The sequence below is a fragment of the Drosophila eugracilis genome, unplaced genomic scaffold (genome assembly GCF_018153835.1).
Source record: "Drosophila eugracilis isolate 14026-0451.02 unplaced genomic scaffold, ASM1815383v1 contig_2167, whole genome shotgun sequence".
In the NCBI taxonomy this organism is placed as follows: Eukaryota; Metazoa; Arthropoda; class Insecta; order Diptera; family Drosophilidae; genus Drosophila; species Drosophila eugracilis.
In genome coordinates this window covers 1166162-1193917 of record NW_024573052.1, presented here as the reverse complement: position 1 = coordinate 1193917, position 27756 = coordinate 1166162, and the positions used below count along the sequence as shown (strand labels likewise).

The 27756-nt window shown below is 43.5% G+C and overlaps 4 protein-coding genes across 6 annotated transcripts in view; 2 read left to right on the top strand and 2 right to left on the bottom strand.

The window, feature by feature from the left end:
- Positions 1–14670: 14670 nt before the first annotated feature.
- LOC108103672 lies at positions 14671–15219 on the bottom strand. Its single transcript, XM_017209231.1, has one exon. It carries the CDS (start codon positions 15217–15219, stop codon positions 14671–14673), a length of 549 nt encoding a protein of 182 aa, XP_017064720.1.
- A 753-nt stretch (positions 15220–15972) lies between these two features.
- On the top strand, positions 15973–16770 carry LOC108103656. Its single transcript, XM_017209213.1, has 3 exons — positions 15973–16003; positions 16068–16514; positions 16589–16770. The coding sequence occupies exons 1-3, from the start codon at positions 15973–15975 to the stop codon at positions 16768–16770; spliced, it is 660 nt and encodes a 219-aa protein (XP_017064702.1).
- A 5980-nt stretch (positions 16771–22750) lies between these two features.
- Positions 22751–24749, top strand: LOC108103694 (endothelin-converting enzyme-like 1). Its single transcript, XM_017209288.2, has 2 exons — positions 22751–22961; positions 23018–24749. Exons 1-2 carry the CDS (start codon positions 22753–22755, stop codon positions 24615–24617), a joined length of 1809 nt encoding a protein of 602 aa, XP_017064777.1. The 5' UTR covers positions 22751–22752; the 3' UTR covers positions 24618–24749.
- Positions 24738–27756, bottom strand: part of LOC108103695 (sex peptide receptor) — a 50536-nt gene continuing 47517 nt past the window's right edge. For all 3 annotated transcript variants that reach the window (XM_017209291.2, XM_017209289.2, XM_017209290.2), the window contains exon 5: positions 24738–26998. In XM_017209291.2, the coding sequence (XP_017064780.1) occupies positions 26269–26998 (730 nt within the window). In that variant the 3' untranslated portion in view covers positions 24738–26268. The remainder of the gene's footprint in view (positions 26999–27756) is intronic.

Sequence of the window (27756 nt, the reverse complement as noted above, 5' to 3'; positions counted from 1 at the left end):
ACGTATTCGAAAAGCCAGGGAAATTTACGTTTGCATACGATATCGGTGATAGCTCAAGTGCATGTATATAGTAAATACTATATATATATATTTCCGATATATGCAAGCCATTCGGTTGACAAAGCTTTGGCCTTCTCTGCGGTCGACTGGGTCCTAATTGTGGTTGGTCTTTGGTTCTTCGAAACAGGCAAAGGGAAATATCTAAACATGACCTTCGCCCTCTCAACCTAGAGTTTGATTTAACTTACATTATTTTTCATATCAATTAAATTTGATGCTGTTTGATTCTGTTGTTATCAAGGAGTAATGGGGAAACACCAATTAAGAAGCATAAAAGAAGTTTTTTTAGCTTTCATTTTGATTGCGAAATTGTAACTGGAAATGGGTTATAGATTGCTTCGGGAAAACTCACTTAAATTGAACTCTCAGAATGGAAATGAGCTTGGAAATGCATCTGCCATTTGATATTAGATAAATCTGTATATAAAATATACACAGCCAAGGTGCCAACTTCTCTTGCAATCTCTTTCCCTCGTTTTATTAGCCTCGCTCTTTCCCCCAATGCAATTACGCAATTTATGAAATTACGACAGCAAAAGTGACTTTAGCAACAATTTCCATTCTAGCTAAAATGAGGAGCATACAAAGACACAAACACACGCACACTTGGGCAAAGGAAATTGCTACTTACACACACACAAACACACACACAAACACACATACACGTATCTATTGCACCCAAGGCAACAAGCGGGAAAAATGGAAATCTAAGCTGATGATTGGCCCCGCCCACATACTCAAGAGCATGTGTGTGTGTGTGTACATACTAGCAGACAACATCCCGCTGCACACACACACACACACACACTCATACCCATACACACATACATGCATATAGTAATCAAATTATCAGTTACGCCAACTGGCAGCTTTCCTCCTCCGTTTTCGCCCCGAGCTCGAACTAACGAGGTGCTGTGATCAAATCACAAATGACATTAAGAGTTTTCAATTTGCCATTGCACACACCCACACCGAGAAAGAGAGATAGTTCTGGAAAATTGCAGCCAATAAAGCGCGAAAACTGAGGGATTTCTCCCGGAAGGAAGCCATGAAAATTGCGTGGCTTTTTTTTTTTATGGATTATAGATAATGCAATTACAAACTTTACTCAGCAAATATTGGAAAGCAAACTAACTAGCAAGTCTAAAGTTCTATCATATCTGGATTTCCATATCACATTTCTGCAGATGGAAAACTCTTTAAAGAACTCAATGGCTGAATCATTTAGCAGCAATCATCTCTCCACTCTTCCTGCTGGAAAATGTCTGCACTCATCGTATAGCAAGAGATTGCATTATGCCAGCATAAACTCAACCAGAATCACCTTTCGCACAGGTGGCCTGGCCAACAGATACAGTTACTACCTTGTTGCCAATACCGGTTTCGGTCATAATGTGCAGCTGCGTCCTCTCGTACACAATGTTGCCGAAATGGCCACAGAAAATGTACCTCAAATCGCACATCATAGACACAATTGACTACTGCCTCCCCCTCCCTTTTCCACACACACACACACACACGTAGAAAGTCCTTGCCAGGACACGTGCTGTCTGCTGCTCTCTGCCTTGCCCGGGAAAGCCTTTCGTCATAATCATAAAAAACTGCTTAGCACTTTATTTTGGCGCAGTTTTACCACCACTAGTCCATTAGCTCAGCTAACCAGTTATCAAAAAGTGGCCAAAAAGACAAGAAGAAGAAGAAGAAGAAGAAGAACTACCAAAGAGAAGTTTACATTTTGAACTAAAAACCAATTTACGATCGAAATGGCGTTAAAACATATTCAAAAAGCATGCAAAAATGTGGGAAAAACAAACTCCTTTCGTTGCTTATTGGCCGAATTAGCCAAGGAGGAGTATAGGCAGACAGCGGACTAGTCGATGAAGCCACTTTCATGTGCATGTGTTTGTTTTTATATATTTTATTTTACTTTTTTTTATTGCCAGCTCAGTGTCTGTGGTACTTTGATTGCAGCAAAACGGGATCGTTAAATCAAAACAGCGATTCCCGCACGCGTTCGCCTATTACCATGATAAATGGCCAAGTCGAGGGCCAAGGACCAAGGACACCAGCCATCTAAGCTAAAAGAACGAAAAGGGAAGGAGGGGGGGGAAGGGGAGGATGCTGTACAGGGCAGGCGGGACACGTCCGTTCCGCTACTGTCTGCATTTGATTGGCATTTCGGCATAATTGTATGTTAATAGCCGTGGCGAAGCGATGACCAAAAGTGGCTCAACAGCTGGCGATTGCAGGCGGGCGAGTGGCTAATGCCAAATTTATTTCCAATGTTCTATGCACTGAGAGAAATTCTTTGTTTCTTACATTACCTACTACTTATATAGATATAGTTGATGTTATGTTTACAAACTCAAAGAATGTAAAAAGTCTGATCACTAGTCTCCTTTTTTGTTGGGTTCACTTTACAGATAGTCCTTACTATATAAATCTCCTTGTGCACCCACACACATACTCTCACACACTAAGCCATACACACACACAACGTAATGCTGTTGTCATACGCGCTTATGAGCTTGACCTTGACATTGGCAGTGAAAACGCTGATAAACTAAGCCCTAATCCACTGGCATTATGTACATTCGGCACTTTGCCACCAGACAACCGAAACCAGATCCAGAGCCAAAAAAAAGAGAAAAAAAGAAAAGAGAGGAGAGGAGAAAAGAATGCCCAGCCAGCTGTGCTTTCATAAAAGTCCTGCCAAGGACGATGGCCAATGGGCAGTGGGCCGGCAGACTAAACCAAAACAATGGCCAAAGAGAAAGAAAGCCGCCGTTGCCGCCGTTGAGATGAGAAAGCAGGAACACCAGGACAGGACAGGACAGGAGAGGACAGCCAGCGGAGAAATAAAATCAATTTTCATTGTAATTGGCAACTTAAAGGCTTAAGACATGGTTATTTCTATTACTGGACTGGTCGATTCCGTCGGGATTTGGCTGGCTTAAATTCCGGACGGACGAAGGAAGGGACAGACAAAAGCGAGTACGCTCAGACGGCAAAGGTATCTCTCGGATTAAGATTCAGTTTAGTTGCAATTTCAGTTTAGTTTGGGAAAGATAAGAGAAGAGAGACTATACTCCTGGCAAGTTAATCATATCTTTGCCTTCGAAGATAGTTTCTGATGCACTTTACCTGCACTTAATTTCACTTTGGACCACCATCCAGCCATCGTCTTGGCCCAGACAACTTGGCTTTCCCACTAATTTATGGCTGTGCGTCCTGCTACCATCATCCTTCACCCTGCATGCTGCCTGAGCTCCTTTAACGCATTATCCGCGCTTATTGTCGTATATCAAATTTAATGGCTCTGCTGGCCAACAACTTCCTGAGCGGCTTTAATGGCGTTCGCATGTCTCGAACGAGTCTTTTAAAGGGGGTCAGAGAGAGTCCGAGTCCGTCCTTTTCGGGTACATAGGATATGTCTATGCTTTAAAAGGATCCCTTGTCCCTTGCTACTGCTAAGGATTGTCTGTGGACAAAAGCGGACGACAGCACCCATATGCTGAGATTAGCTCAATATTCGATGAGGGGGAGCGGGAAATCTGGGGTTACCTGTTCATCAATAATCATTTGAATGAAGGAAAGCCATTCCAGGAAACTCTTTAGCTAGTCAAGAATGCCAGTTGGCAGAGGATGTATCTGTGTATCTTTCAATGTAGAAGAAGTACAAACTACTTAACTTCAAGAAAGTATCACTAATTAGTACTAGAAAAACAAAGTGTAGAGAAAGTTTTTCCCTTTTTGACTTGCTGTTTCCTTCATTGCCATTAAACAAACACACAGAGGGAAAGCAAAGGAATGTTTTTCATTCCAAGACCAACATATTTTCTTTAGAAAATAGCAATACCAATTGCAATTTCAATCATCGAAAATAGGAGAATATCAAATTTGGAAAATTCTTTACCGAAAATATCTTTGTTTCCCCTCCAAGTTCATTGGCCTACCTATCCATTTTTTAAAGTTATTTCCACTCAGCCTTTCAACTGTCACTTACTGACGTCAGTGTGGGGAAGGGAGAGGGGGTGTCTTTTGTGTGTGTGTGTTTTGGGTGGCGAAAATACAAAATGAAGTTGTCGCGTGTCGCGTTTGCTGATGATGAAATGTCGCCAAACGACGGCGCTGAGAACGACAACGAGCACGTTGCTGATTCAAAAATATTCACTCCCGAAAATCGAACAATTTTCTGGCAAGATTGAAAACCAGTCAGCCTGCTGCTACAGGCACCCCTGTTACCACCTCGAAATGTCCTTGGCAACACGCTCTCACACATCAAATTATGCTAATCAGGTGACGACTGCGACTAAGGCGCGTAATCGATTACTTTTCAGTTGCTGCTGGGAAAATGAATTTAATTCACACACACACACAAAGACACACCAACACACACACACAACCAAATACAATACAACCGATAAATAAATAAATAAATACAAAAAAAAAGGATACACAAAAGAGGGATTTGCAAGGACACGAAGTGGCGTCGCGTCTAAAACAATTTGCTGCAGCGCATAAAAGTATGCCATGAAAAATAAGCAGCCCAAATACAAAGCAATCCCCTGTAAAACATCATATTATATATACGATTCAGTTTATGTCACGCAAAAGGCCGCGAAAATCCATCGATTCAAGGCTCGAAGGGATTTGAAGAAACTCCCACTAAATTGGTTGGAAATCTCTAGCGTAACGCCAGGTTAATGAACTGGAAAATTACATTCATTCGTCGTAGGCTCATCTTTGAAATACTTTCAGTATAAGCTCGAAAGTAACAAATTCACATTCGAAACTCCTTGATGGCTTATACATCGATTAACACACTTTAAGATCTTAAAAGCATTAAAAAATTTGATGTTTATACCTCTACAGAAGCATCTTCAGGACATTGTCCAGCCAAAAAGTCATGAAATTTAGCCGATTAATGTACCTCCTCCTCCTTCTGAAGGTTCTTCACTTCAGTTGCCATGGCAATATAGCTTATAATCCCCTTGACAAAATCAAAGGACAGGCTACTTTTAAGCCAAAAACCAATGTCCGAACAGGATGTTGGCCACAAAGCCATGTCATCTAAACGTAAAATCGGAAAATCGGAAAACTAAACCGGACTTTCTTCAAAGCATTGCCAAGTCATGTGCTCAGCTAACATGTCGAATGGTGGCAGCAGGAACAGCAAGTCCTTGTTTTTACTTTTATTTCCCAATGTTTCACAAAAACACAAATACACACACACAGACACATTCACACACACATTCACACACACAGACGAACAAGAAAAACTCGCACACTGATGATGTGCAAATGCCATGTACACAAACTCACATAAACAAAGCGTGTAATAAAAGTAAAATTTGTCAAGAGAATTGACTGCATTTTTATGTCGAGCTACACATCGAGCGGTGGCTGAGTTGAGGGGGGCAGCCAGGGGCTTGCCAAAAAGGGGGGTTACATATTATAAAGTACTCTTAGGGATGTATATCAAGCAATCCCCCCCCCACACTACGCTTCTGCCTTGCGTGGAATACATCAATTTATGCGAGGCCAGCCGCAGATAAAGCATGAAAATGTCATTGCAATGCATCACAGCAGAGGTTGGGGGCTTAGTGGGTGGTCGGTCTTCAGTGATGGGTGGTTACAGAGTGAGAGGTTCATCATGTGGCCGAAAAGTAGGCGGCACAGACACCCACACACCACATATGTCTGCCTGCAATGGGGGGCGCGCCCATCTAAATTGACAGTGTCATCAGTTTTGAAGATGTCCCATCGCTCTGGGGAAAGGAACGGGTGCCCCTGGTGGGTGGTTTTCCCAGAATGGGTGGACCGACCGACCGGTCATGTTTCAAAAATTGCCACCAATTTGTATACGCAGTTTTTGGGTGGAGGTGGGCGACCAACATCCGATCCGTATCCGGGACAACATGAGCTGAATGAAGATGAGTAGCCGCCAACTTTGTCGGGCCCTCGGGGGAGCATAAGGTAGGTGGGACATATGTCAGCCGATCCTAATGGCCGGTGCTCACATATCACCAAAGGACATTCATTTTAAACGGCGGAACAAATACGCCCCCTTAAAGAAACCGCTAAATTATCTGTCCGACAGCCCTCTTATCAGCAGATGTTTATCACATTTCAGTGATAAGAGCTCTTGGTTTTCCCTTTCTGAGGGTTTTTTTTTTTAAAGCGAGAGCTGAGGAAATTTGTTTATCCTTTCGAATGGATTTCCTCAAGGCGACACTACTTAAAGTCCAAAGTGGAGTCCACTTAATTAGACTGAAACTCACCCTACGTAATGTCTGCCAAAGACAGCCTGCGGCTGGGGGGACAGGGCAAAAATCGAATCTAAACGTTAGGCTACTCTCCCCTCCCCCTATTCTGGCCATTTTCCAGACTTTAAGCGTGGGTTTTCCAGGTAATTACTTAATGTAAATGAAAGCCAGGGGCTCATTTCAGTCTTGGACTACAAATTGCATTCATTTGGCCGCGGCAACTGAAAAACTTGTCTCGCAGTAGTCTGAGGGTGAAAGGAAAGGAGGGAGGATTGGGAGGTGAAATCCCTGGGCGCTGAGAAGTTTGTTGACATACTTTAGTCTCGGCAATGAATGGCAATAATCGTAGGTTAAACTCGGCCCACTCTCCCCGCAGCTGAGTTTCCTCGAACCCCAACCCCCTCGCAAGAAGTAAAGCACTTAGAACGTTGAGTAATGATGCGACCGCAAAAATCACGCACGCCTATTGCCAAAACAAAGGTTATTCGTGGCTGGGAGGATTAAGCCCAAGGCAGGGCAGGGTCCCCCCTAACACATATATGGACTCTGGATCACGGATTCCGGATTCCGGATTCAGGACCCTCATGACACGTCAGCGGCAGCGTCTCGTGCTCCATTTGCAGGCATTTATATGTGTCAGCGTGTCAGGGCCGTCATCAATCACATTTTGAGTTATTTGTCAGTCGAATAAATACACTCAGAAAAGTGAAAGGCGGTTTTAGAAGAAGGAAAATGGCAAGACAGGAAGATGATATGAGAGTAAACTAACATAACTTGACATTTAAGATACAAACTAACATTTCTCTCAGTGCCCTGATGACTCGACCCGAATGTGTATCTCGGGTGAATTTGGGTCTAAGGAGCTCCTGACATTTATGACTTGCCAGTAAGGACCAGCACCCCGCAATCTGTTATCCTGGCGGCAGCTGCGGTCCATTTCTGGCTGCTGCCACTACTTCGTGCTGCAGTTCCTTTCTTTTGGCCAGTTTTAAATGCAGCAGCAGCAGCTAGAGAGAGAGAGAGGGCACCCAGAACAGAGCCAACCATTTGTCTTGCTTACAAAAGAGACCCTAAGGGAGAAGAAATGGGATTAAGTGACTCCATTTCTGGGTTCTTTCCCAACCCCCTCTTTTCTTCTGATCGATTTCAAAAGCATAAATACAGTCAAAACTGTTCTGTTCTGTTCTGCTGGCAAGCGCTTTTTGTTAACGGGTCTATTTTTAGCCAAAAAGAGTAAATTAAAAAATTATGCAAAATGTTTTGCTTTGTTTTGTTTGGTTTTTTCCTGCTTTCTGCTTTGTGTTTTCTGTGGCAGCTTCTGTTTTTCGGTTTTTTTTTGTTTTCAACGGGGACAGCAACAGCAACAACAACAACAACAACTGCGAAAACAAACACCAGCCCAACTAAGTAAATAAACAAAGAATTTTGTAAAAAAAAGAAAAAGTTTTAAATATATGCAGATGCACGCTCGCCTCTGGCCCTACCCCACCTAACCCTACCCCCTAAAAAGGGGCAGCGAGACACTCTTTGCATATGAAAATGAGTTTTGTTTATTTTCATAACACAATTTCTCCGTTTTCCATCATTTTTCACGCCAGCCGCACAGAGGCCGTCAATAAATCCAATTAAAAGAAACAAATTGAGCCACTATCAGAACGCATTACCAGGCAACAGCATTTGACATTTCCATGGCCAGCGGTCGTCGCTGCATTACACAGTCAAGTTTTCAGGGTTACTAACTAACACTCTGATACCCTGTAAAAGGGTTTCCTTTATAAGATAAATATTTCCTTGCTTTCTTACATAAATCTTCTTATAAATCATTAAAAAAAACCTCAAATTTGGTTTAGTAAAAAACCAAAAAGTTTAGAAAGAAGTACCAAAATGTGGTTACGATTATCTCCTCACGCTTAACCTTCTGACTTTTGCCTACATTTTCATTTGAAAAACAAATATTTGTCGAGTTATGTAAATATTATTTTAGCAAATAACTCAATTACCACAGCGAGATGCGATTTCGCAGATCTCCTTTAACGAAATTAAAATGCTTGATTTACGGGCGAGTTTCATAGGTACTTTTTTTTTTTCCAGGCCAGGCTAATTAGCCGCACCATGATCTGGGGCCACAGCCGAAGGAACAACTCATTTGCAAGTAATTAAATTCGGGCGACAATTTGTCAACAAGTTTTCCCAGTCGGGTCACATACAACTTTTCACTGCCAACTCATTACGAGGCCTTGCTGCTGGAGTTCGGGTATGGGGTATGGGGTATGGAAATGGCGGCATTTGCCTGATGCCTTCTCTCAACTTCTTTTTTTCACTTTCTCCTCTCACTTTCACTTTCACTTTCCACTTTCCACTTTGAGCCTCGTGCTCATCTAATTTCATTTCCGTGGCGCAATCAGCGGACGTAGTTTTCCACCATCCTGCAGTTTGTTTGTAGTCCCAAACTAGGAAATTAAATTGCTAGCACTATCCGGGATCGGAGACGTCGTGGGTATGGGCTGGCTGCCAGAATCACATTTTTCGGGTACATGATTTTGGCCAGCCAGCCCCTCAATTTCCGTTGGGCGCAGCAATTTATAATTATGTGAATATGTGTCTATATCGTATGCGTGGGCAGGATCAACGAATGCACTGAGAGAAACTAGGACTAAGCTTGTGATTAGTTAGCCTAGACTAGACTATGGCACTGTTTTGGAGTATGAAATCTGATAAGGCGTACAGAGATCATAGTTAGGCCTCCAGTGCGGCTTAAAGCTGCTTTTACAGAAGTTATGTTCTTTCTATAGCACTAAATTTGATTATGAAATCTGAAAATGGAAACAGAGCTCATGGTTTGCTTTTCTAGTGCAGATTAAGCTATCACTTCGTCAAGAGCCTAGATTTCCTTCCAGTGCAACCCGTATAGACAGGCTGACGGACTCATTGTCCTTTATCACAGTGCCTGTGTCCTTTTCGAGTCCTACCCCGCGGCCCTCATTTGGCGTGTGTGAACAATTCGTGACATTCCGTCGATGGCACCCGGCCAATGTGACCCCATCCAGGGCGATCGACAGCTGGGACAGCGGACAAAGGGTTATCCTGTTAACAGGAGCTCACGGCCTACTCACTAGAAAATGAAGAGCCTTTTAATTGAGTTGCGGTACCGCAGAGTGAATCGATATTTGCACTTACTGCCTAGCGCGAAATTCGCGTTTTTAGCTAATGCAATTTGGCATGCAGAATGCAATTAGTAAGGCTTTTCCCTGTAGAACAGAAACCTTTCTCTCTCTCTCTGTGCGTTAAGCTCTAAGCTAATGCTTAAGAAATCTGAATCTAAATCTAAATCTGTATTTAAATGCAGCCATCGATATTGTTTGCCTGCAGGAAACTCGACTCCGCTGTCAGCCACTTGACTTACATTCCACTTCTGTAAACGGCAACGGGGAAAAGCCCCTCTAAAGTCGTCATAATATGTCAGCAGCCCGCATTACCTACTCCCACCATCACCCACTCCGTAAGACAGCCTTCGTCGTCGTTGTCGTTAACCCTTTTTGCCCCCGTTTTTCCTGGCGACATTTTCCCCGGCTTACGTTAACTGAAGCACGAGAAGTTGTGCTTTGTTCAGGCCACTCGAAAGGGGCGGTCGGGAAAACCGGAAAGCGGTGACCTACCCCCTTCCTCTACACCCACTTATGCCAAGCTTAAGTACACGCGCAACGCCCACTTCTGGCTGGCATGCAGCTCCCACTTGCTGTTATTCTTGTCCCTTGGAAAATGCACGGAAAAGTGGGTCTACAGGGGAAATTCTTGATTTAAAATAAAACAAGAAAATGGATTAGTAAATTGTTAACAAACTTTAAGCTGTTCAAGCATTAAGTTAAGCTTTAGTTAAACTTTTTTAAAGTTTAACAATCAGAATTGAGTTTTGTTTTTCCTGTGTACTAGTCGAGTGGCTTTGAGTTTGCTTTTTTGCTGTCACCTGCTCTCTCCTGTGCTGTGTGTGGGCCCGTAAAAAGGACATGGGGTATCCAGCCGTGGCAGTTGGAACCTCAGCACCCCCATCACCCATTACCCATCTCCATCCCCAGGCCTACCTGTCAGCTGGCGGGACTCCCAGTGTCATGTTTGCCTCGTCCGGACCAACCCCAACGACCCGACAAAGTGCAAATATGAAAACTACACTCGCCACTTTGTGCTCAAATGCAAATTCATACGTATAGACGAGACGCTAAGTGCGAATAATAAAATGAAAAACATTAGCGCAGCTAACCGAACCTTTAACCGAGTTAGGGGCTGCTAAATGCCCTCCGCCCATATAGTTCGTGTATATAGTATACGAGGTGTGTTCAAAAAGTAAGGTGACTCTTCAAATTTCGCGAATTTCAAATTTTTCGATTATCGAAACCTTTTAGAAGTTATACGAGGTGTGTTCAAAAAGTAAGGTGACTTTTCAAATTTCAAATTTTTCAAATTTTTCGATTATCTTCAGTTTTGGGAACAAGAAAAAGTCACATGGGGCCAAATCCGGTGAATATGGTGGCTGAGGCATTATTGTGGTGTTGTTTTTGGCCAAAAAATCCAAATCCTTTGATCCATATTTTTCGATAGCAAAAAATCGCCGAGCTCGCAAAACAACTTGTAACTTTACGCCTCTCACAACCAAACAAAAGAGGATGTTCCATTGAAACTTGGTACAGATGTTAGGGAAGAGTGTACCAATATAACCAATATAAACAAAAAAATCGATAATCGAAAAATTTGAAATTCGCGAAATTTGAAGAGTCACCTTACTTTTTGAACACACCTCGTATAGTCCTCTTGGACCTACTAGGCGTGAAATTAAATAGTGGCCAGGTACTGGCACACACACTCTCTGGGTGGGTAAGGTAAACATTCTAGATACCTTTTCAGATTTAAATTGAATTACCGCCATTAGGTAGCTTTTCCTACTTTATCCCTAAGATATCTCTGCTTTCCCAACTAATTTTACTGAATGGATATACTAAATGATCTAAAAGTTAGTTGGGATTACAATTATGTTTCAGTTTCAGTTTTAGTTTCGGTTTTAGTTTCAGTTTTAGTTTCAGTTGTAGTTTCAGTTTGCAAATGGAAAAGTGCAGCTTAGAGGAATATTCCCAAAATAGCTACATTTTAGGCACTAAATAATGAAAGCTCTCACTAAACATTCCACTACTCTCCTTTGGGCTTTCAATATGACAAAAATAAACTAAGAAAAGTTTAGCATTTCGATGGAGTAATACTCGATATATTATTCTTGTTGAAGAATACCAAAAAATGACCAAAAATGCAGTTTGAATGCAGTTCGACTGAAATTTGAATTTAATTTTTATCGATTCATAGCATTCAGTATTTGGTAAACTATTGACAATGTTATGTGAAGACTTCCGAATATTCCTGGCCAAATATCAAAATTAACCCTTTTGACAGAAAATATCATTGGTTTTGTCGGTTTTTTAACTCTAACTTGGCCAAAACAAGACGCACAGACAAAGTAATGACTGTTCTATGCAGCTAATGACCAAAACTAACTTTCCTTATCATTGGTTTTATGATTTTGAGAAATTCAATTTTTACAAATTTTTAAAGATTTTTGGTAAGGGGTACTTGCTTTTATCATTAAAGCTCTGATTTTTTGATGCGAGCTCTGATTTAAGGAGTAAAAAATCGGGAAACCCATTTTTAACAGAAATGTGCAACTTTTATTGCGGGTTTATAGCTCTAGCTCGGTCAAAACAAGACGCACAGCCTAAAGAATGACTGTTTTGTGCTGCTAACGACCAATACTAACCACCCCTATCACTCGTTTTTCGATTTTGGGAAAATAAATTTTGACCCAAATTTCGCATTTCGCATCATCAAAATTTTCAAAAAATGACCAAAAATGAAATTTTCCAGATTTGAATGCAAATCAATTGGGAATCAAAGCAATCAAATTACGAGCTCTACGAGGTATTACATTCCTCATTTGGACGATTTTTGGCTGTACTATGGCTTAAAAACCGATTTTATTAGGCCACAAATTAAGTATACGTCGTTTGACAGCAGATATCCCGGTTTGGTTGCCGTTTCTTAGCTCTAACTTTGTCAAAGCAAGCCGCATGGCCGCAGCAATGACTGTTTTATGCAGCTAACAACCAAAACTTTAAGCCCCTATACTTGCTTTTATAAATATAGTTCTGATTTTTTGGTGCGAGCTCTGTTTTAAGGGCTACAAAATCAGGAAACCGATTTTTAACAGAAATTTGCAATACTATGCTCGGTTTTTTAGCTCTATCTCGGCCAAAACAAGACGCACAGCCAAAAGAACGACTGTTTTGTGCTGCTAACGACCAATACTAACAACCCCTATCACTCGTTTTTCGATTTTGGGAAAATCAATTTTGGCCTAAATTTCGCATTTTTGGTAAGGGGTACCATCATCAAAATTTTCAAAAAATGGCCAAAAATTAAGTTTCTCAGATTTAAATGCAAACCAATTGGGAATCATAGCAATCAAGTTACGAGCCCTACGAGATATTACATTCCTCATTTGGACCATTTTTGGCTGTGTTATGCCAAAAAAACTGATTTTTTGGTGCTCAAAATCACGTATACGTCGTTTGACAGCAGAAAGCCCGGGATTGCTGCAGTTTCTTAGCTCTAACTTTGTCAAAACAAGCCGCATGTCCTAACCAATGACTGTTTTATGCGGCTAAGAACCAAAACTTTAAACCCCTATATTCACTTTTATCATTATTGTTCTGATTCTCTTGGTGCGAGCTTCGATTTAATGGCTAAAAAATCGAAAAACCCATTTCTACAGAAATTCGGAATATTTTTTCCGGCTTTTTAGCTCTAGCTCGGTCAAAACAAGACGCACAGCCAAAAGAATGACTGTTTTGTGCTGCTAACGACCAGCACTTTCCTCCCCTATCACTCGTTTTTCGATTTTGGGAAAATAAATTTTGACCCAAATTTCGCATTTTTGGTAAGGGGTACCATCATCAAAATTTTCAAAAAATGGCAAAAAATAAAGTTTCCCAGATTTGAATGCAAACCAATTGGGAATCATGGCAATCAAATTACGAGTCCAACGAGGTATTACATTCCACATTCGGACGAATATTGGCTGAGTTATGGGAAAAAATACTACCAATTTGTGAGGGGAAAAGCTATAAATCGGATTTTCCATTTTGGACATCATAACATCATAAAATTTTCTAAAAATTGCTAAAATTTCACTACGGGAATCAGGATTATAAAAAAATGGAAAAAAAGAAAGTGACTTCTTCTCGCAGTTGGATTTGAACCGCTGTACCTTGAAGTTTAAGTGCTCTACCAGCTGAGCTATTCAAGAGTAAAAATATTGGCAGACTAACCATAGCCTTATTCCTTCATCCTGTCATTTGGAAAATGTAAGGACGAGGATCGAAGTAGGCTGTTCCCCACATACCTTAACTAATCGAACTAGGTGTAGCTTATATGAAACATTTCCAAGCTGTCAAATCGCCGCCGACGGTAGCCTAGGGAGCTAAGCTGACTCCCAAATAGAACTATTGCCGTCGGTCTGGGTTCGAGTCCCGGTAAAGATCTAAGAGCATGGAACACGGACAGAGATTCCCCAAGGACGGAGCTTACACATTACACATTTTAGGGTTAAGCATAAAGTGAAAAGTATGTACAAGGGTTAAGTAAGCGTATCTATTGTAATTGAAATAATAATAAATAAATTTTTTTCATTTTTACTTTTTTAAGATAAAAAGCCAATAAGGCAAGCCGAACCTAGATCGCATGCAGTTTTATTGGAAATTGAACTAAACACGCTCAACGGGGTATGGCTTTCTATATTTGAGTCATTATTGGCTAAGTTATAGACATAACACTGCCAATTTTAGGAGGAATTTGGGATTAACAGAACTCATCAAAATCAGCCAGCAAAATGGCTAAAAGTGTACATTTTCAACCTTGAATGCAATTTGCATGGTATTTTGATTACGAGTTCATCGATCTAAGACATTTCTATGTTCGGACCATCACCTTTAAAGCTGTGGTCAAAATAGTAATAGTTTGTCAACACAAAAAGTCAACATCAGAAGCCAGCTGCTAGACCAGCCAAGTCCTAAGCCTAATCAGAGTTGATAGGACTCTAGCTTGAAGGACTTTTTAGTTTTCCACAATAGGAAATTCAGTTCTGTTTTGAGGTTTTACTGAATTATTTATATTTGTACGAAACTAACGCAAGCAAGAGAAAAGTGGTAAAAAAAAAAAAAATGGTAAGCTTAAGCGGGGGGGTCAATGTCGTGGTTCCAGTTCAAGGGGTTCCAAGGGTTGTGGGGCTGTTCCTCACGGGGCACTCCTAATCCTTGATGATGATGGGCCTGATGCGGCAACGGCGGACGCCACCTCCGACAATATTACCCTGGCAGCTCCATTGGCTGGCCCTCACCCACTGGTTGAGTGGATTGCGGTCGCAGTTCCTCCTCTGGGCCTCGCAGCGGGTCTGCAGGATGCAGCCGCCCTGTTGGTCCCTCCAGCAGCTGGCGAGCTTGTCGTCAAGGCAGATCCTCCTGCGGCACTCCCTAACGCGCTTGATGTCGGACTGGGGACGAGGACGCAGACGGGTGGCACACTGTCCCACGCCGCTGTTGCCGGGAATGTTGCGGCAGCGGGTGATGCAGGTCTCACGGATGGGTTCCAAGCCGTTGTCACGTCGGCGGCAGTTCTTCTCCCGTAGACGACAGGCCGGCAGGCGGGTGCAAACGTTGGTCACCTTGTTCCGGATGCACACGCTCTTTCCGCTGGACAGTCCAGTGCAGCGGCCAGGGCAAGGACGACGGTCGCCATCGGCCTGGATGGAGGCAATGGCCAGGACAACGAGAAGGAGGCAAATGCTGAACTTGCTCATTATTATTGTTCTTAACGTTTTGCTGGTGAGGATCTACTGATCTTTGCTGCTATCAACTGTGGCTGGTTGATTGATACTTTTCCGCTGGCCAGGTTGAGTATATATAGCCATATCGGCTTAAAATCGGCTGAATACTCTGCCATATTTTTTGGCAGCGCCATCTGTTCCCTTGTTTGCCGAAGGCTTTTGTTTCTGAACATGAATGGGTTTGTTTTTAATTAACGTTTTATTGGGTTAATCTGTTCAGCAGTAAGCTGAAGTACTAAGCTAAGTACAAGGTTTGCGCTGTATAGATTTAGCCTATCAGCTCAGCTCAGATTAGAACTAGTTGGGATTTCTCTTCCCTGTTTATCTAGCAAAGTCGTAGGAAAGACTTTGATTTGCAAGGCAAACATAAACTTCGAAAAAGAAGCTATCTAGCAAACAACCTCAGCAATGTGATTATCAAAATGCTAGCCAGTATAGAAGTTAAATCACATTTTCTATATATTATATTCCAGACCTAAGTCATGTTCTTCAAACATTCTGCCAGAAGTGCCTAGCAGCTGCACTTGCCTTGGGGGTCAATGGCTCTTGACAACAATCGTGGCTTGAAACAAAGGCCAAAGAGTCGCGTGCGGGCCAAGAATTGTCTTGGACTTGCTTCCAGGTAATTGTCTTGGATTAACGTTACCAAGATTGATGGTATAAATAGGCCAGGTTGATGGCTTAAAGGGCATCAGAAGTTCTTGCAACTCCAAGCAATCCAGCAATATGTCCAGCTACCAACTGACTTTGATTTTCGGTAAATATTCTTCGATTTTTCTTAATTAAAAACAAAAATTGACAACGAAAGAAAATCCTACTAGGCATGGCCATCCTGTGGACCGTGGTTAGCGGCACCACCCAACCGCCTAGCACCAGGCGACCACCGATCACCTCCGCTCGTCCCACTGCCCGGAGGTGTCCCCTCTTCCCGGAGGTCTGCTCCAAGACCAGTCCCAAGGTCTGCGGCAGGACACCGCGTGGAGAATGCCAGCGTTTCGAGAACATCTGCCATCTGATGCTGGCCAATGTTCTAAGGAACCCCGAGGGTATAAGGCATACCCGCGACCTTGACTGCCGCAATGTTAAGGGCGTTGGCCCTGCCCACCGCCGTCCCTGCTACAATCCCTGCCCGGCCCGTCCCGTCGTCTGCCAGAGGTCGCCCCCTAGCCAGCACATCTGCGTGAGGAGCAGAAACAACCGGCAGTGCAAGGTTCTGGCCAACAATTGCCAGTTGCGTAACCAAAACTGCCACAGCCAGCCCAGGAACAGTGAGTAGTCTTGATGGGATGATACTCGATTTGATGAACTAACTAACTAAACCTTCTATTTAACCCTTCCCCAGACTGGCTACGCACCGATAAGAGGCGCTGCGGCCAGCTGCAGTTGGGTGATAAGCCCCAGGCCTGCACCAGGATTCCACGACGAACTACACCCAGAACCACCCGCACTACGCGCACCACACGCCGCCCTCGCACCACCACCAGCACCAGCACCAGCACCACCACCACTGCCAGACCTGTCTAAGGGGTCAAGGACAGCTGTTGCTGCCTTCTTATATGTAAATGTTTCCATACAATCCAATTTTTTTTCAAAATAAACTGCAAGAAATGCCTTAAAACTGTTTTCAATTTTCCTCCATTAAAAATTTTCCTCCTTAAAAGTTTACAAAAATAAGTTCTTGACTTCATTAAATTAACTTGAAGAACTGAAATTCCTTTCAAGTTTCTACACAGAACTTTGCCTATCATCTCGTTAACATGTTTCTATTTTCATCTTTTAGCGTGGGCCTATGGGAAAATCCCCATGAAAATTCCCGCTAATGACCACTGTCATTTCCCAGTTTGTATTCTTAGTGCCTCTATTTTAACCATTCTTGTTGCTGCTTTCGCCGTTGTCCTGGCAATGGCAAGTTGGCCAAGAAAACCAAAGTAATAACAACTCAAATTACAATTGCCATGCGGCATGCCGCCTCGTGTCGAACTTTCTACTACGTGGCACTAATTAATTGATAGATGCCAGGCCAAATTGACCGAAATTGCATATTCAAGTAGCTGTTGCTGTTGCTATTGCTGTTGCTTGCGTTTTAGTTTCAATATCTCCAACCGAAACATGAAGAAGTTTATTGAATTACACACATTAAGCATACGCAGCGGTGGCCCAACTTTGGCATAACAACCAACTTGAACTTGTCGCGAACTTTCCGCTCTCTCCCTCTCCCTATCGTCTCTATCTCTATGCCTTTAATTAAAACGCCTGCCTTGTGCCAAGATCAAATTCAAATTCAAATCAAACAAATCCAGTTTGCGGCAAAGTCTGTCTGTGGTTTCCATGGTTTGGTTTTTTGCTGCGGCTTCTTCGATTACAAGAGATACATCATCTTGCAGGTTAATGAAAAGTCCTTGTGGTTGCCACAAGCCTGTCGATGCCTTCCTGCACGTAAAATAACATTTATATGTTTGAGGAATAATGTAGATATCTCACTACTATATAGTACTTTAACAACCTAAAACAGAAAAACTAACTGATTTAATTTGCTTTCCCAACATTTTGCTTAAAAGTTTTCCCCTTTTTTAATTACATTTCTCTGACTGCACAGGCCACTTGAGTTCTATCAATTGTTTTCCTTGTGCTGTCGTATTTTTCCCCCCCAACTTGATTCACTGCTACCCATTTTCCAGTTTCCTTTACTCGCTTTCCCCCAATTCGATTCCATTATGTGTGGCTTCGAAATTTATGACAATCATCTACATCTGTTGAACATTGGCCGGCGGCGAAACCGTTTGTCATTTCGATTCAAGTTAATGAATGCGAATGAATGCCAAATGTTGAGTCAACATCCAGGCCACGCCTCCTCTTCCACACTCCCATACACTCCCATACACACACACTCATCTACCCGTATGTCCAGCTAATTCGGTCGCCGGCGAGGTTATTAAAGCTAATTGCGTTGATTCATAAATTAGAAACACCTTTGATTGCGGGTTCGTGACTATATCCACTATATCCCCCACATCCTACACTATATATCCACGCATATATAGCGCTCAGAGGCTAATGACTGACCGCATGGTAAGCGAGACCGGCACTCGGGGTGTCTAAAATATTTCGACACATTAACCCGCCAGCCTGATGCACAGCGAGGAAAAGCCTACTTGACAAGGGTTAAATGTCATTAAATAAAAATCTAAATATATAAACTATTATTAAGTTTTTTATACACCAAAATTAACCATAATAAAGTTAATTATTTTCAAATTTTGAATATTCATTTCTCGCTGTGCTGCCTTGAATGGAGTCCTTAATTTATTAACCCTTAGCCGAACAGGCAGGGCATAATTTGCCACTTGACCTGCCATACGTGAACCCCTCAGAGGAGCCCTTCTAGCCTCTACCTTCCACCTTCGCTTGGGATCTACAGAAACGCGCAGAGTCATTGGTTGACACTCTCCCAGGGCGGAATAGTCGCTGGTCATGGCCTGACTATTTAAGGATGATAGATGACCAGCATTTATCGGACAATGATTACACCTGCTCCGATCAAGGGCTCCTCTGTCTTTGCCTTTTCACATTTGTATATGGGAACATAGGAGGCTAGGAGTAATGCACTTTTGCCCCCCCTAATCCAGCTGAAGTACTGAAACCTTCAATAAAAAAAAGGATTTAAACTTTCCCCCTGGCTATTTGGCAGCTATTTTCAGCCATCGGGGCTACCATCGACACTACAAAAAAGGGAAATAACCGTAAACATAAGCCAAAACGAACTGCCTGAAACGACAACGACAACGACGGGCCAGTTTTGTCCGCCATTAAACAAAAACCCAAAATACTCAGACAACCGCTGAAAAATAACGCCAGAAAGTGCAATTAAAAAGCCGCAGCCATTAAACTAAATTAAACAGTTTAAGGAACTAATTCTTGCCTATAAACGAAAAAGAAAGGTGAAAGTCCCTAGCCATAACGCCCAACATTATAAACATAAACAGAAGAATAATGAATAGTTGTGGCTGGTTAGCAGCAGTTTGCTCCACTTCGCCACTTCGCACTGCGGTTAGCAAATTGAATATGGCGGTGAGTTGCCGGAAAATGGCGACAATTAATTGCAAATCGAGCGACACTCTACGCGGACCGCATGCGGTTTTCCTGCCGCCTTGGCATCTGGCAGCCACCACCGTCACCATCTGCAATTTGCGGTCAATTTACAGCAACCGACTATCAAAACACATCCAGCCACACATTTCAGGCATCAAAGTAGCCGTATGAGCAGCTGCCAGTGCTAGTTCGTAGCCTTTCCCTAGCCAGAGCTCAGTTCAAGTCGCTTACTCAAACGAACAACATCAAAATTGTTTCAGTCTCTATTCGATTTTCAACTTTTTCAAATAAAATATAAATATAAATTTTTTGTGATTTTTTTTAAGTACATTTTGCTAACAAAATGCCGAAGTCCAAGTTAACCGGTCATCGTGTGCGTAAATTCATTCGGAAAACCGTGGAGCCCGTCTCCAGGAAATCCATTGTTGAAAGCTTCGTCACGCCCGGGCCGGACAACGAAATTGATGAGAATGATCAGCATAGAGTCTCTGGACTGCTGACAGCCGGTGTGCGTATGGGGTACATCAAGGAGTTCAACGGGCACTACATTTCCAGTACCCATGCCAGTGAGGTGACCAAAATCCTGGAAGAGGAAGACAAGCTCAACCACGGGATGGAGGATGGCCATACCCATAAATTTGACAACAATCTGGAGGAATGCCAACATCAAGAAGACGAATCCCAATGTTCCCTGCACCCAGGCTCGACTGAATGAAGTGCAGGATGACTTTACCGCTGTTCAGATGAATGATAACTTCGGCGTGGGACCGACTGAGGGTCTTCCTGGAGACAAGTCCACTGAATAAACTTTTGGACTTTCAAATAGCTTGTTTTTCTAGAGGGGGGAAAGGGGGGCGGGAAAGTAATCAAGGGATTACGACGACTGCCCCTTTGCGGGTGTGCATAAATTATATTGGAAATTAATTAGCGATTGGCTGTAAAGCCTAATTGCCTTTGATTATCTTCGCATCCATCGATATAAACAGAAAGCTACTCCGGAGAGCTTACCCCATCCGCAGAGCACACATGAGCTCATCGTCGAGGAGATAGCAGGGTAGGGATGTGGCATAATGATGGGGTCTTAGACAGACATAAGCCACACGCAGCATTAAATTGGCATTAGGTCAGGCCTGGCCTGGTCCAGCACCAGCAGGCTGGCCATGTTTTTGGCCCAAAATTGGATTGAACTTGACTTGTTTTTCTTTTTTTTCTTCCTCCCCCTTCCCATCAATCCCCCTCGTTGATGGGGCAAGGGCGCGTAGGGCGGTCAGGGCACAACATGCCACATTGTCGCTTTGACTTTTATTTATTTTGTTAGAGGCATTTTGAAAAGCCAATAAGCAGCTTTCTGATTGATTATCAACTGCCTACTCATTGTCTCCGTGTTGATTTTAGGCTCAATACACGCACGCTTAAGTACAGTGGTACCTTGATATTAAGTTCGTGTTTGCTCTACTTCATTAAACCAAGTTAAATCTTTGAAGGCCTATCTCAGTGCAGATAAATACTTGTAGTAACTTAAGGCAAAGGCTATAAAAATCATGAAAATCCCCATTTACGATGCTCTACTGTACCACTCTGCCTGTCCATCACTGGGCCCTGGATGTGTGTGTTTTTTACCAGAAGGCGACAATCAATTTTGAGTGAAATAAATGAGGCTTGGTCCGCATTCTGCGTTGCCAACACTTTGGGGCCACAAAAGGGGCTTCAAATTGTAAATTCCTTCCAGACAGATATTAACCCGTACCGCCCCTTATAAATTGCTGCTATCTCATCTGAAAACCTGAGTAGGGTCCCAGGTTCCTGAATACAGATCGCATTTTCCTTCCTTCCCTTCCCCTTCCCGCTTTCCACACTCTCCTGCTTAAGCAGATGCGGGAAAAGTTGCCGAAAATCGCATGACTTTGACGAAAACTTTCAAGTGTACTGGCTCTTAACCCTCTCCCCTTAATCCTTAATCCATTTCGAACATTTCCCATTAAATATTTGAGCACTTAGCCAGCCTTAGCAACGCTTTTGGCCAAAAGTGCATTAACTATAAATGAGAAAGTGTCGCCACCTTATTTGCAGCGATCCTTCTCGCCACACTTAACCTCCCACCCCACATTTTGCGGCACCAAAAAAGTTGCCATTTTGTGCCATGTGTGTCTGCATGTGTGCTAGCTGGCCTTGGGAAAACTTTGTAGTTTTCCAAATGCAAAGCGCAAAGTGTTTTTCAACGCTCAACTTTTCCAAATCACTGCAAGAAGAAACGCTATAGTCGAGTGCCGCGACTTTCAGATACCCCGTACTGTTTTACACAATTTTGAAATATTCATTGGACAAAGCGCCACCTACTGTCAGAGAAAGCATAGTAACGTCACTGTCCATGTGAGGACTTATAACATAAATTTCTTCAGAAATAGCGAAGTAATATTCAGATTTGAAAAATATTTGGTAAATCAATAGATATTGGCAAAAATATGTTATACATGGTCAAACAAAGAAATAAACTTTGTGGGCGTTAGAGTGGGCGTGGTAGGATGCTGAAATAAACTTGCCCTTGTGTTGCGAACTCAAGAATCTGCCTGCTTAATCTCAACTCTGTATCTCTTATAGTTACTGAGATCTCAGCGTTCATACGGACAGACGGACGGATACACGTACGGACTGACAGACGGAAGGAAAGACGGAAGAACAGACGGAAGGACAGACAGACGGATGGGCAGACGGACAGACGGATGGACGGACAGAACGACAGAAGGACAGACGGACAGACAGACAGACATACGGACGGACGGACGGACGGACGGACGGACGGACAGGCGGACAGACGGAAAGATTGACAGACGGACAGAAGGACAGAGGGACAGACGTACGGACAGACAGACAGACGGACGGACAGACAGAGGGACAGGCAGACGAACAGACAGACGAACAGACAGACGGACAGACAGACGGACGCACGAATAGACAGACGGACAAACAGACGGACGGACAGACGAACATGGCTTTATCGACTTCGCTCTTGATACTGATCAATATTATATATACTTTAAAAGCTCGCAAACGCTTCCTTCTACCAGTTACACACTTTTCAACAAATCGAATATACCCTTTTACTCTACCAGTAACGGGTATAAAAACTGCCAAGAAAACTCAACTTTTTCATAGAGCTCTAGGACTTGTGAGAAGTTCATAAATTTACGTTCATAGAAAAGCTCTACAAAGTCTTGATTATTAAAATATATATAATATGAAAACTATAGAAATTTGTGAATCCCCCCAGTTGCTAGAGATAACCGCCCGATCGAAAGTTTTTCCCAGTTTCCGTAATCAAGCCATGAGCTAATTGCCTTCGATCCGAGATAAGACCCCGAAACATTTTCACTACTAAAGGCTTTTCCCGTCAATCAGTTTAACTTGAGGTCTCTGGAGATGCGGTTGGAAGTGCTTTTGGTGGCCAGCCTTGTGGGCCTGCTGCCCATCCTGGTGAAATCGGATCCACAGTCTAATCCATGCCACAACTTCTATGAAGCCGCCTGCGGAAACTGGTCGGCCATTCATGCCAAAGATCCTTACTCCACAGTCACAGAACAGCTGGACATGGACTATGCGGGAAAGTTGGCTGATTTGCTGGATAAAGAGTAGCATGAATGATCTGAAAAGATAAAGAATGATTGATGAGTATTCTGGATTTCAGAAAAGGGGACAATGAGCCACGCTTCCTGCAGCTGCTGCGAAACTTCTACACCTCCTGCCGGCAGCCTCTGACCATGGACCAGACGCTTGAGCTCCTGAGGCAGCTAATCATGATGCCATGGATCAACGATAATATGTTAGCTGTGGGCATGACGGCCGCCTTTCGCATCGACGTTTTGGCCGACATCAAGAAATCCAATTTGGGAACAATATGGAAGCAACTGCTGATTCGCAGCACACCCTGGAACCTCAACGAGACCAACAGGGAGCTCATGACCCGGGAGCAGTTCGACCTGCTATGGCCAGCAGAAAGTTATTACGATCCGGATTTCTTTTGGAGCGAACTGAGCAATCTGGAATCCAATATAATGAGGAATGCGACGTTAGATAGTGATGATGACTCAACGGAAGATGTTGTTGATGGCTGGCCGGAAGAGTTAATACCAACCTTTTGGATTCTGCCATGGCCGAAAGCATTACCAACTTACAGTTACATCAATCGCTTGATCTATTCGCTTTCCCACACGTCCCATAAATTTTTGCTTATCTACCTGTATCTGAGACTGAAGCTCATACAGGGACCCATTGAGCCCTGGCACGTGGACCGAGTCGAGTGTGCCGGGCAGTCCAGGATGATCCTCAGCCATCCGGCAGTTTGGTTGATAGAGCAGAACCATCCCCGACTCCAACTGGAGCCCGTTCTGCAGGATATCTTCATAGATCTCAAGCAGCGTTTTGGCCAAAAACTGCGGGCCAACAGGAATCATTTCCCCCTGCATATAAATCAGTTCCTTCTGACCAAACTGAAAAGGATGACACTCCGTTTGAGTATCCTGCCGAAAGGCTCGGCCAAATCCGTGGAGCGACAAATCGACAGGTACTACACGGGTGTCCGGATAACTCCCACAGACTACTTTGGCAATCTCTTGAACGCACTGCAATATCACAATTTCCAGGGCAAATATCGAGCTCGTTCAATGCCCAACAGAAACAGCTTCGTTCCCGTGAACGTCCATGAGTATGGGACCTTTGCTTCGCCTTTCTATATGACGGAGAACAATATGCTGATCGTGCCCCTGTCCCTCCTGGGGCCACCGATCTACACACCCGATCAGCCCGACATACTCACCTACAGTTCTTTGGGCTTCATCCTGGGCCACGAACTCACCCATGGCTACGACCCCGGCAATGTGTTCTTCAACTCCCGCGGCGTGATCAGTCCTATGGTTAAACGGAGCCTCAATATGAACTCCAGATTCCGGGACGAGTTAAAATGCCTCAATCACTGGTTCGGCGATGGCAGAGACGAGAAGTACTCGGATTCCAATGGCCTGGAGTTGGCCTATTCCGCCTACTTTGACACGGCTCCGACGGATCACAAAAGAACCAAGAACGAGGAAGACTTGATGGTCCAGAAGCAGCAGTTCTTCTATAACTGGGCTCAGTTCTTCTGCTCCGATGACATCGCCTTGATGGAGCAATACGGGAGCAACCATGGCAACGACAGGTCAAGGATCAACGATGCAGTTGCCACTTTCAAGCCATTTCGCGAGACCTTCGACTGTGGCCCAACATTGAGGCAGCAATGCCGATTATTCTAATATTAATACTAACATTTCCAACTCAATGAATCGCAATACCGAACTGTAATAAATAAACTGAAAGCGATTAGCCAATTCCCAATTCCGGGGAACTTAATCAAAGGCAAAACGCAATCGTCGTTTGACATTTAATTAGTTTATTTATTCATTATTGGATGCACCGTCAAAGTATATATGTACAAAATCAAAGATCATAATCAGATCAGATCAGATCAGAAACGGAAACCGAAGTACGCATATACCATATATATATAAATAGTTAACACATTCCATTCAGACAGACAACTTTCAGCTATAGTTAAGGGTGGTAGTTATTATAGTTTAAAGTTGTAGTTAGGCTTAAGTTCTTGTATTTGGTTTAGTCGTAGTTGCTTGCTTGCTTAGTCACCTACATATACAGCCTATGACCTACACTTAGAACATTTTAACGGGAGAAACTGCAATCGTAACTGTACTTACACTAGAAAAAAAAAATTATGTGTGTAGCCTACAACATCGACTTGAAATTCGTTATGACTGATCTTTGTTATGTAATCTTTTCTTTTTCATTTTCCTTTCCTTTCATTTAAATCGGTAAACTCTGGGGCTCAAAAGGTTTACGAATTTAAACGAGTTGCCAATCCTAAACGCTAACTACTCTTACTAACTCCGATTAGGCTATAAAAGTATTTTACAAATGGCCTTCAAAATGGCTCCAAACTAAACCCATTTCCCTTAAGACCTCAAAAAGATTCGTAAATATCTTCTTAATGGCTAAACATTTAATCATCATCATCCTAACTGATTCTTACACTCAGTTTTTATCAATTTTCCATTAGTTTCGAGTTTCCTGTAAGTATTCTCCTTATCTCTACTATAGTATCATCTTATTATTGTGAATTCCAGAACGCCTCCCCCTACCCCCTGCCTCTCAGCTATCACTTCTTCAAAGCTACACCCCCTCCTCCCCCTGTAAACCCTTTATATAAGCTTAACCCACTAACATCTAGTTTAAATATGACATCAACGCACAGAGAGAAAACACACAGAGTTGTGCTTTTTGCGGGGGAAACTAGAACAGACACTTAGTTATTGGTTTTATCGAGGCTTTACTTTAGCAACTAAACGAGTTTCACCTTTCCTAGCAACTCTTTTGCATTGGAAAAGTTACGGTGAAAATGTGAAAATCGCTTAATCGCTTGCAAAAACCTTCTAAATTCAGACAGACTTACGATTGGTTTTCCTCTATTGATATTTTTTTAACAATTTTCCTGTTTATTTTCATTTTTTTTTGTCTGAAACCTTACTGCTTAGCTCTGTTTTTGGTAAATCCATTGGGGGGATGATCAACTTTTAGCTTGTGTTAGTGGAAAATGTTAACCCAAACTGAGACCATTAACGAAAGGAGGGAATAAGGAAGGTTAGTGGGATATAGGTAATAATCCAGTCCGATCGGAGGAATCTAAACATTCCTCTCCTCGGTGATGATGTCCATGGTGCTGACCCGCCGCTGCTGACTGGGCTGCGGATGGGTCTGCAGATGAGTAACCAGATGCTGGTGCTGCTGCGGAGTTGCCTCACCACCGATGATCACCGCCGATCTGGTGGTGGTGCTGGTGGTGGAGCGACGGTGGTCGCTACTGCCTCGCCGCGGCACCAACATCACCAATTACTAGAGGACCGTCTCGTTGGTGTTCGTGCAGGTGCGGGCGCCATTGACGATCGAGTACTTGGTGGAGCTGTCCTTCTTGGCCATCAGTCGGCCAAGGAATATCTCCTTGAAGGTCTCCCTAAACTGGCGCGACATGCCGCAGTAGATGCCGAAGTTAATCGGATAGCTAAAGACGAGGAAAAAGTTCGTTAGCATGATGCAGATGTTGGCCAGGCCGTAGTCCAGGAACTCGATGATCAGGGAGCTCACGATGTGCATGGCCGTGACCACGGCAATGGGTATCTCGGCCAGAAGGAACACCGACACCACCACGATCAGCATCAGCGTAGTGCAGTTGGTCTCCCTCAGTTTCTTGCACTCCTTCTTCCGGTTCTCCCGGAAGAGCAGCTTCCTTCGCTCCTGCGCCTGCCGCATCGCTGCAAACAGCAGGATATTCAAAGTCACCAGGATGATGCAGGGCAGCAGGTGGACGAACAGCACCCGAAACAGATAGTAGCTGGTGTAGTACAGGTCCACTCCGATATACTCGTGCACCCACATCGCCGTCTCCAGGTGGCACACCTCTGTGGCACTGCCGTTCCACTCGATCTCCAGTGGGATGTAGGTCCTGTCGAAGAACCTCGGCACCTGGTGCAGAAAGGCCAGCAGGGCGATGTACGCTGTGCAGCGCTTCACCCTCGGCATCGTGCACCATGTCCTGGCCATGGGGGCGTGGCAAACGTAGATGTATCTGGAAAGTGGTAAGGAACTCATTAGTAGGGAATCTTTAAGGTTTATCTTTATCTTCAAAGTTGAACTTAAGTTGAAGATTGAGAACCAAACTCAGGGCTAAGATAACCAATACTCCTCTTGGCCATTAACATAGCAATGGCCCTTATCTGGCTGGCTTTATTCCCCTCGACTTGTCTTGACTTGATGGGCTGTTACTCAAACGGACTAATCGAAAGCCCGTCCAGACATTAAGGCCAAGTAACGAGCAGCAGCTTTCGGCGTCTTCAAGCGCATTTGGCCAATATAAATGGCAATGTTGGCGGCAAGATAAAAACAATTTACCCAGGTGAGAATTTACGATGGCAATGTGGTGACAACGAATTGGCCAAAATCCTAATTTGCACCCCCCTCCCGGAAAAGTGGAAAGGAAGAAGCAATCAAAAGCCATCTGAAAAGCTAATCAAGTTGGCGCTTTGTAATTTCATAATTCGAGTAATTTGTCAGGGGTCGTGGGTCGTGTCCTGCCGGGGGAATATAATTCGTTTCCTGTTGAAGATTTCGGGGAAAAGTTTGACGCTTTATAGTTGCCCCCTTACTCTCTTCCCGCCCCCCTCCTGAGATCTCTGCCTGTGATTCCAATCCGAAATGCGAACGAACTTTGATGCTTAGGTGGCTACACCCGCCAAGGTCCCTGTATTGGGTGTTGGTCTAATTTATGCGCATAATTATGGCCACGCCCATTGCGCTGGCACTTGAAAATGCTTTTCAATCAATCTT

Bases quoted from the DNA above. Each gene is read 5' to 3' on its own strand.
- LOC108103672 (XM_017209231.1), bottom strand. From the start codon at position 15,219: ATGAGCAAGTTCAGCATTTGCCTCCTTCTCGTTGTCCTGGCCATTGCC.
- LOC108103656 (XM_017209213.1), top strand. From the start codon at position 15,973: ATGTCCAGCTACCAACTGACTTTGATTTTCG. The intron at 16,004-16,067 runs GTAAATATTCTT...AAATCCTACTAG, and splicing joins CCAACTGACTTTGATTTTCG to GCATGGCCATCCTGTGGACC. The intron at 16,515-16,588 runs GTGAGTAGTCTT...ACCCTTCCCCAG, and splicing joins CCACAGCCAGCCCAGGAACA to ACTGGCTACGCACCGATAAG.
- LOC108103694 (XM_017209288.2), top strand. From the start codon at position 22,753: ATGCGGTTGGAAGTGCTTTTGGTGGCCAGCCTTGTGGGCCTGCTGCCC. The intron at 22,962-23,017 runs GTAGCATGAATG...TCTGGATTTCAG, and splicing joins GCTGATTTGCTGGATAAAGA to AAAAGGGGACAATGAGCCAC.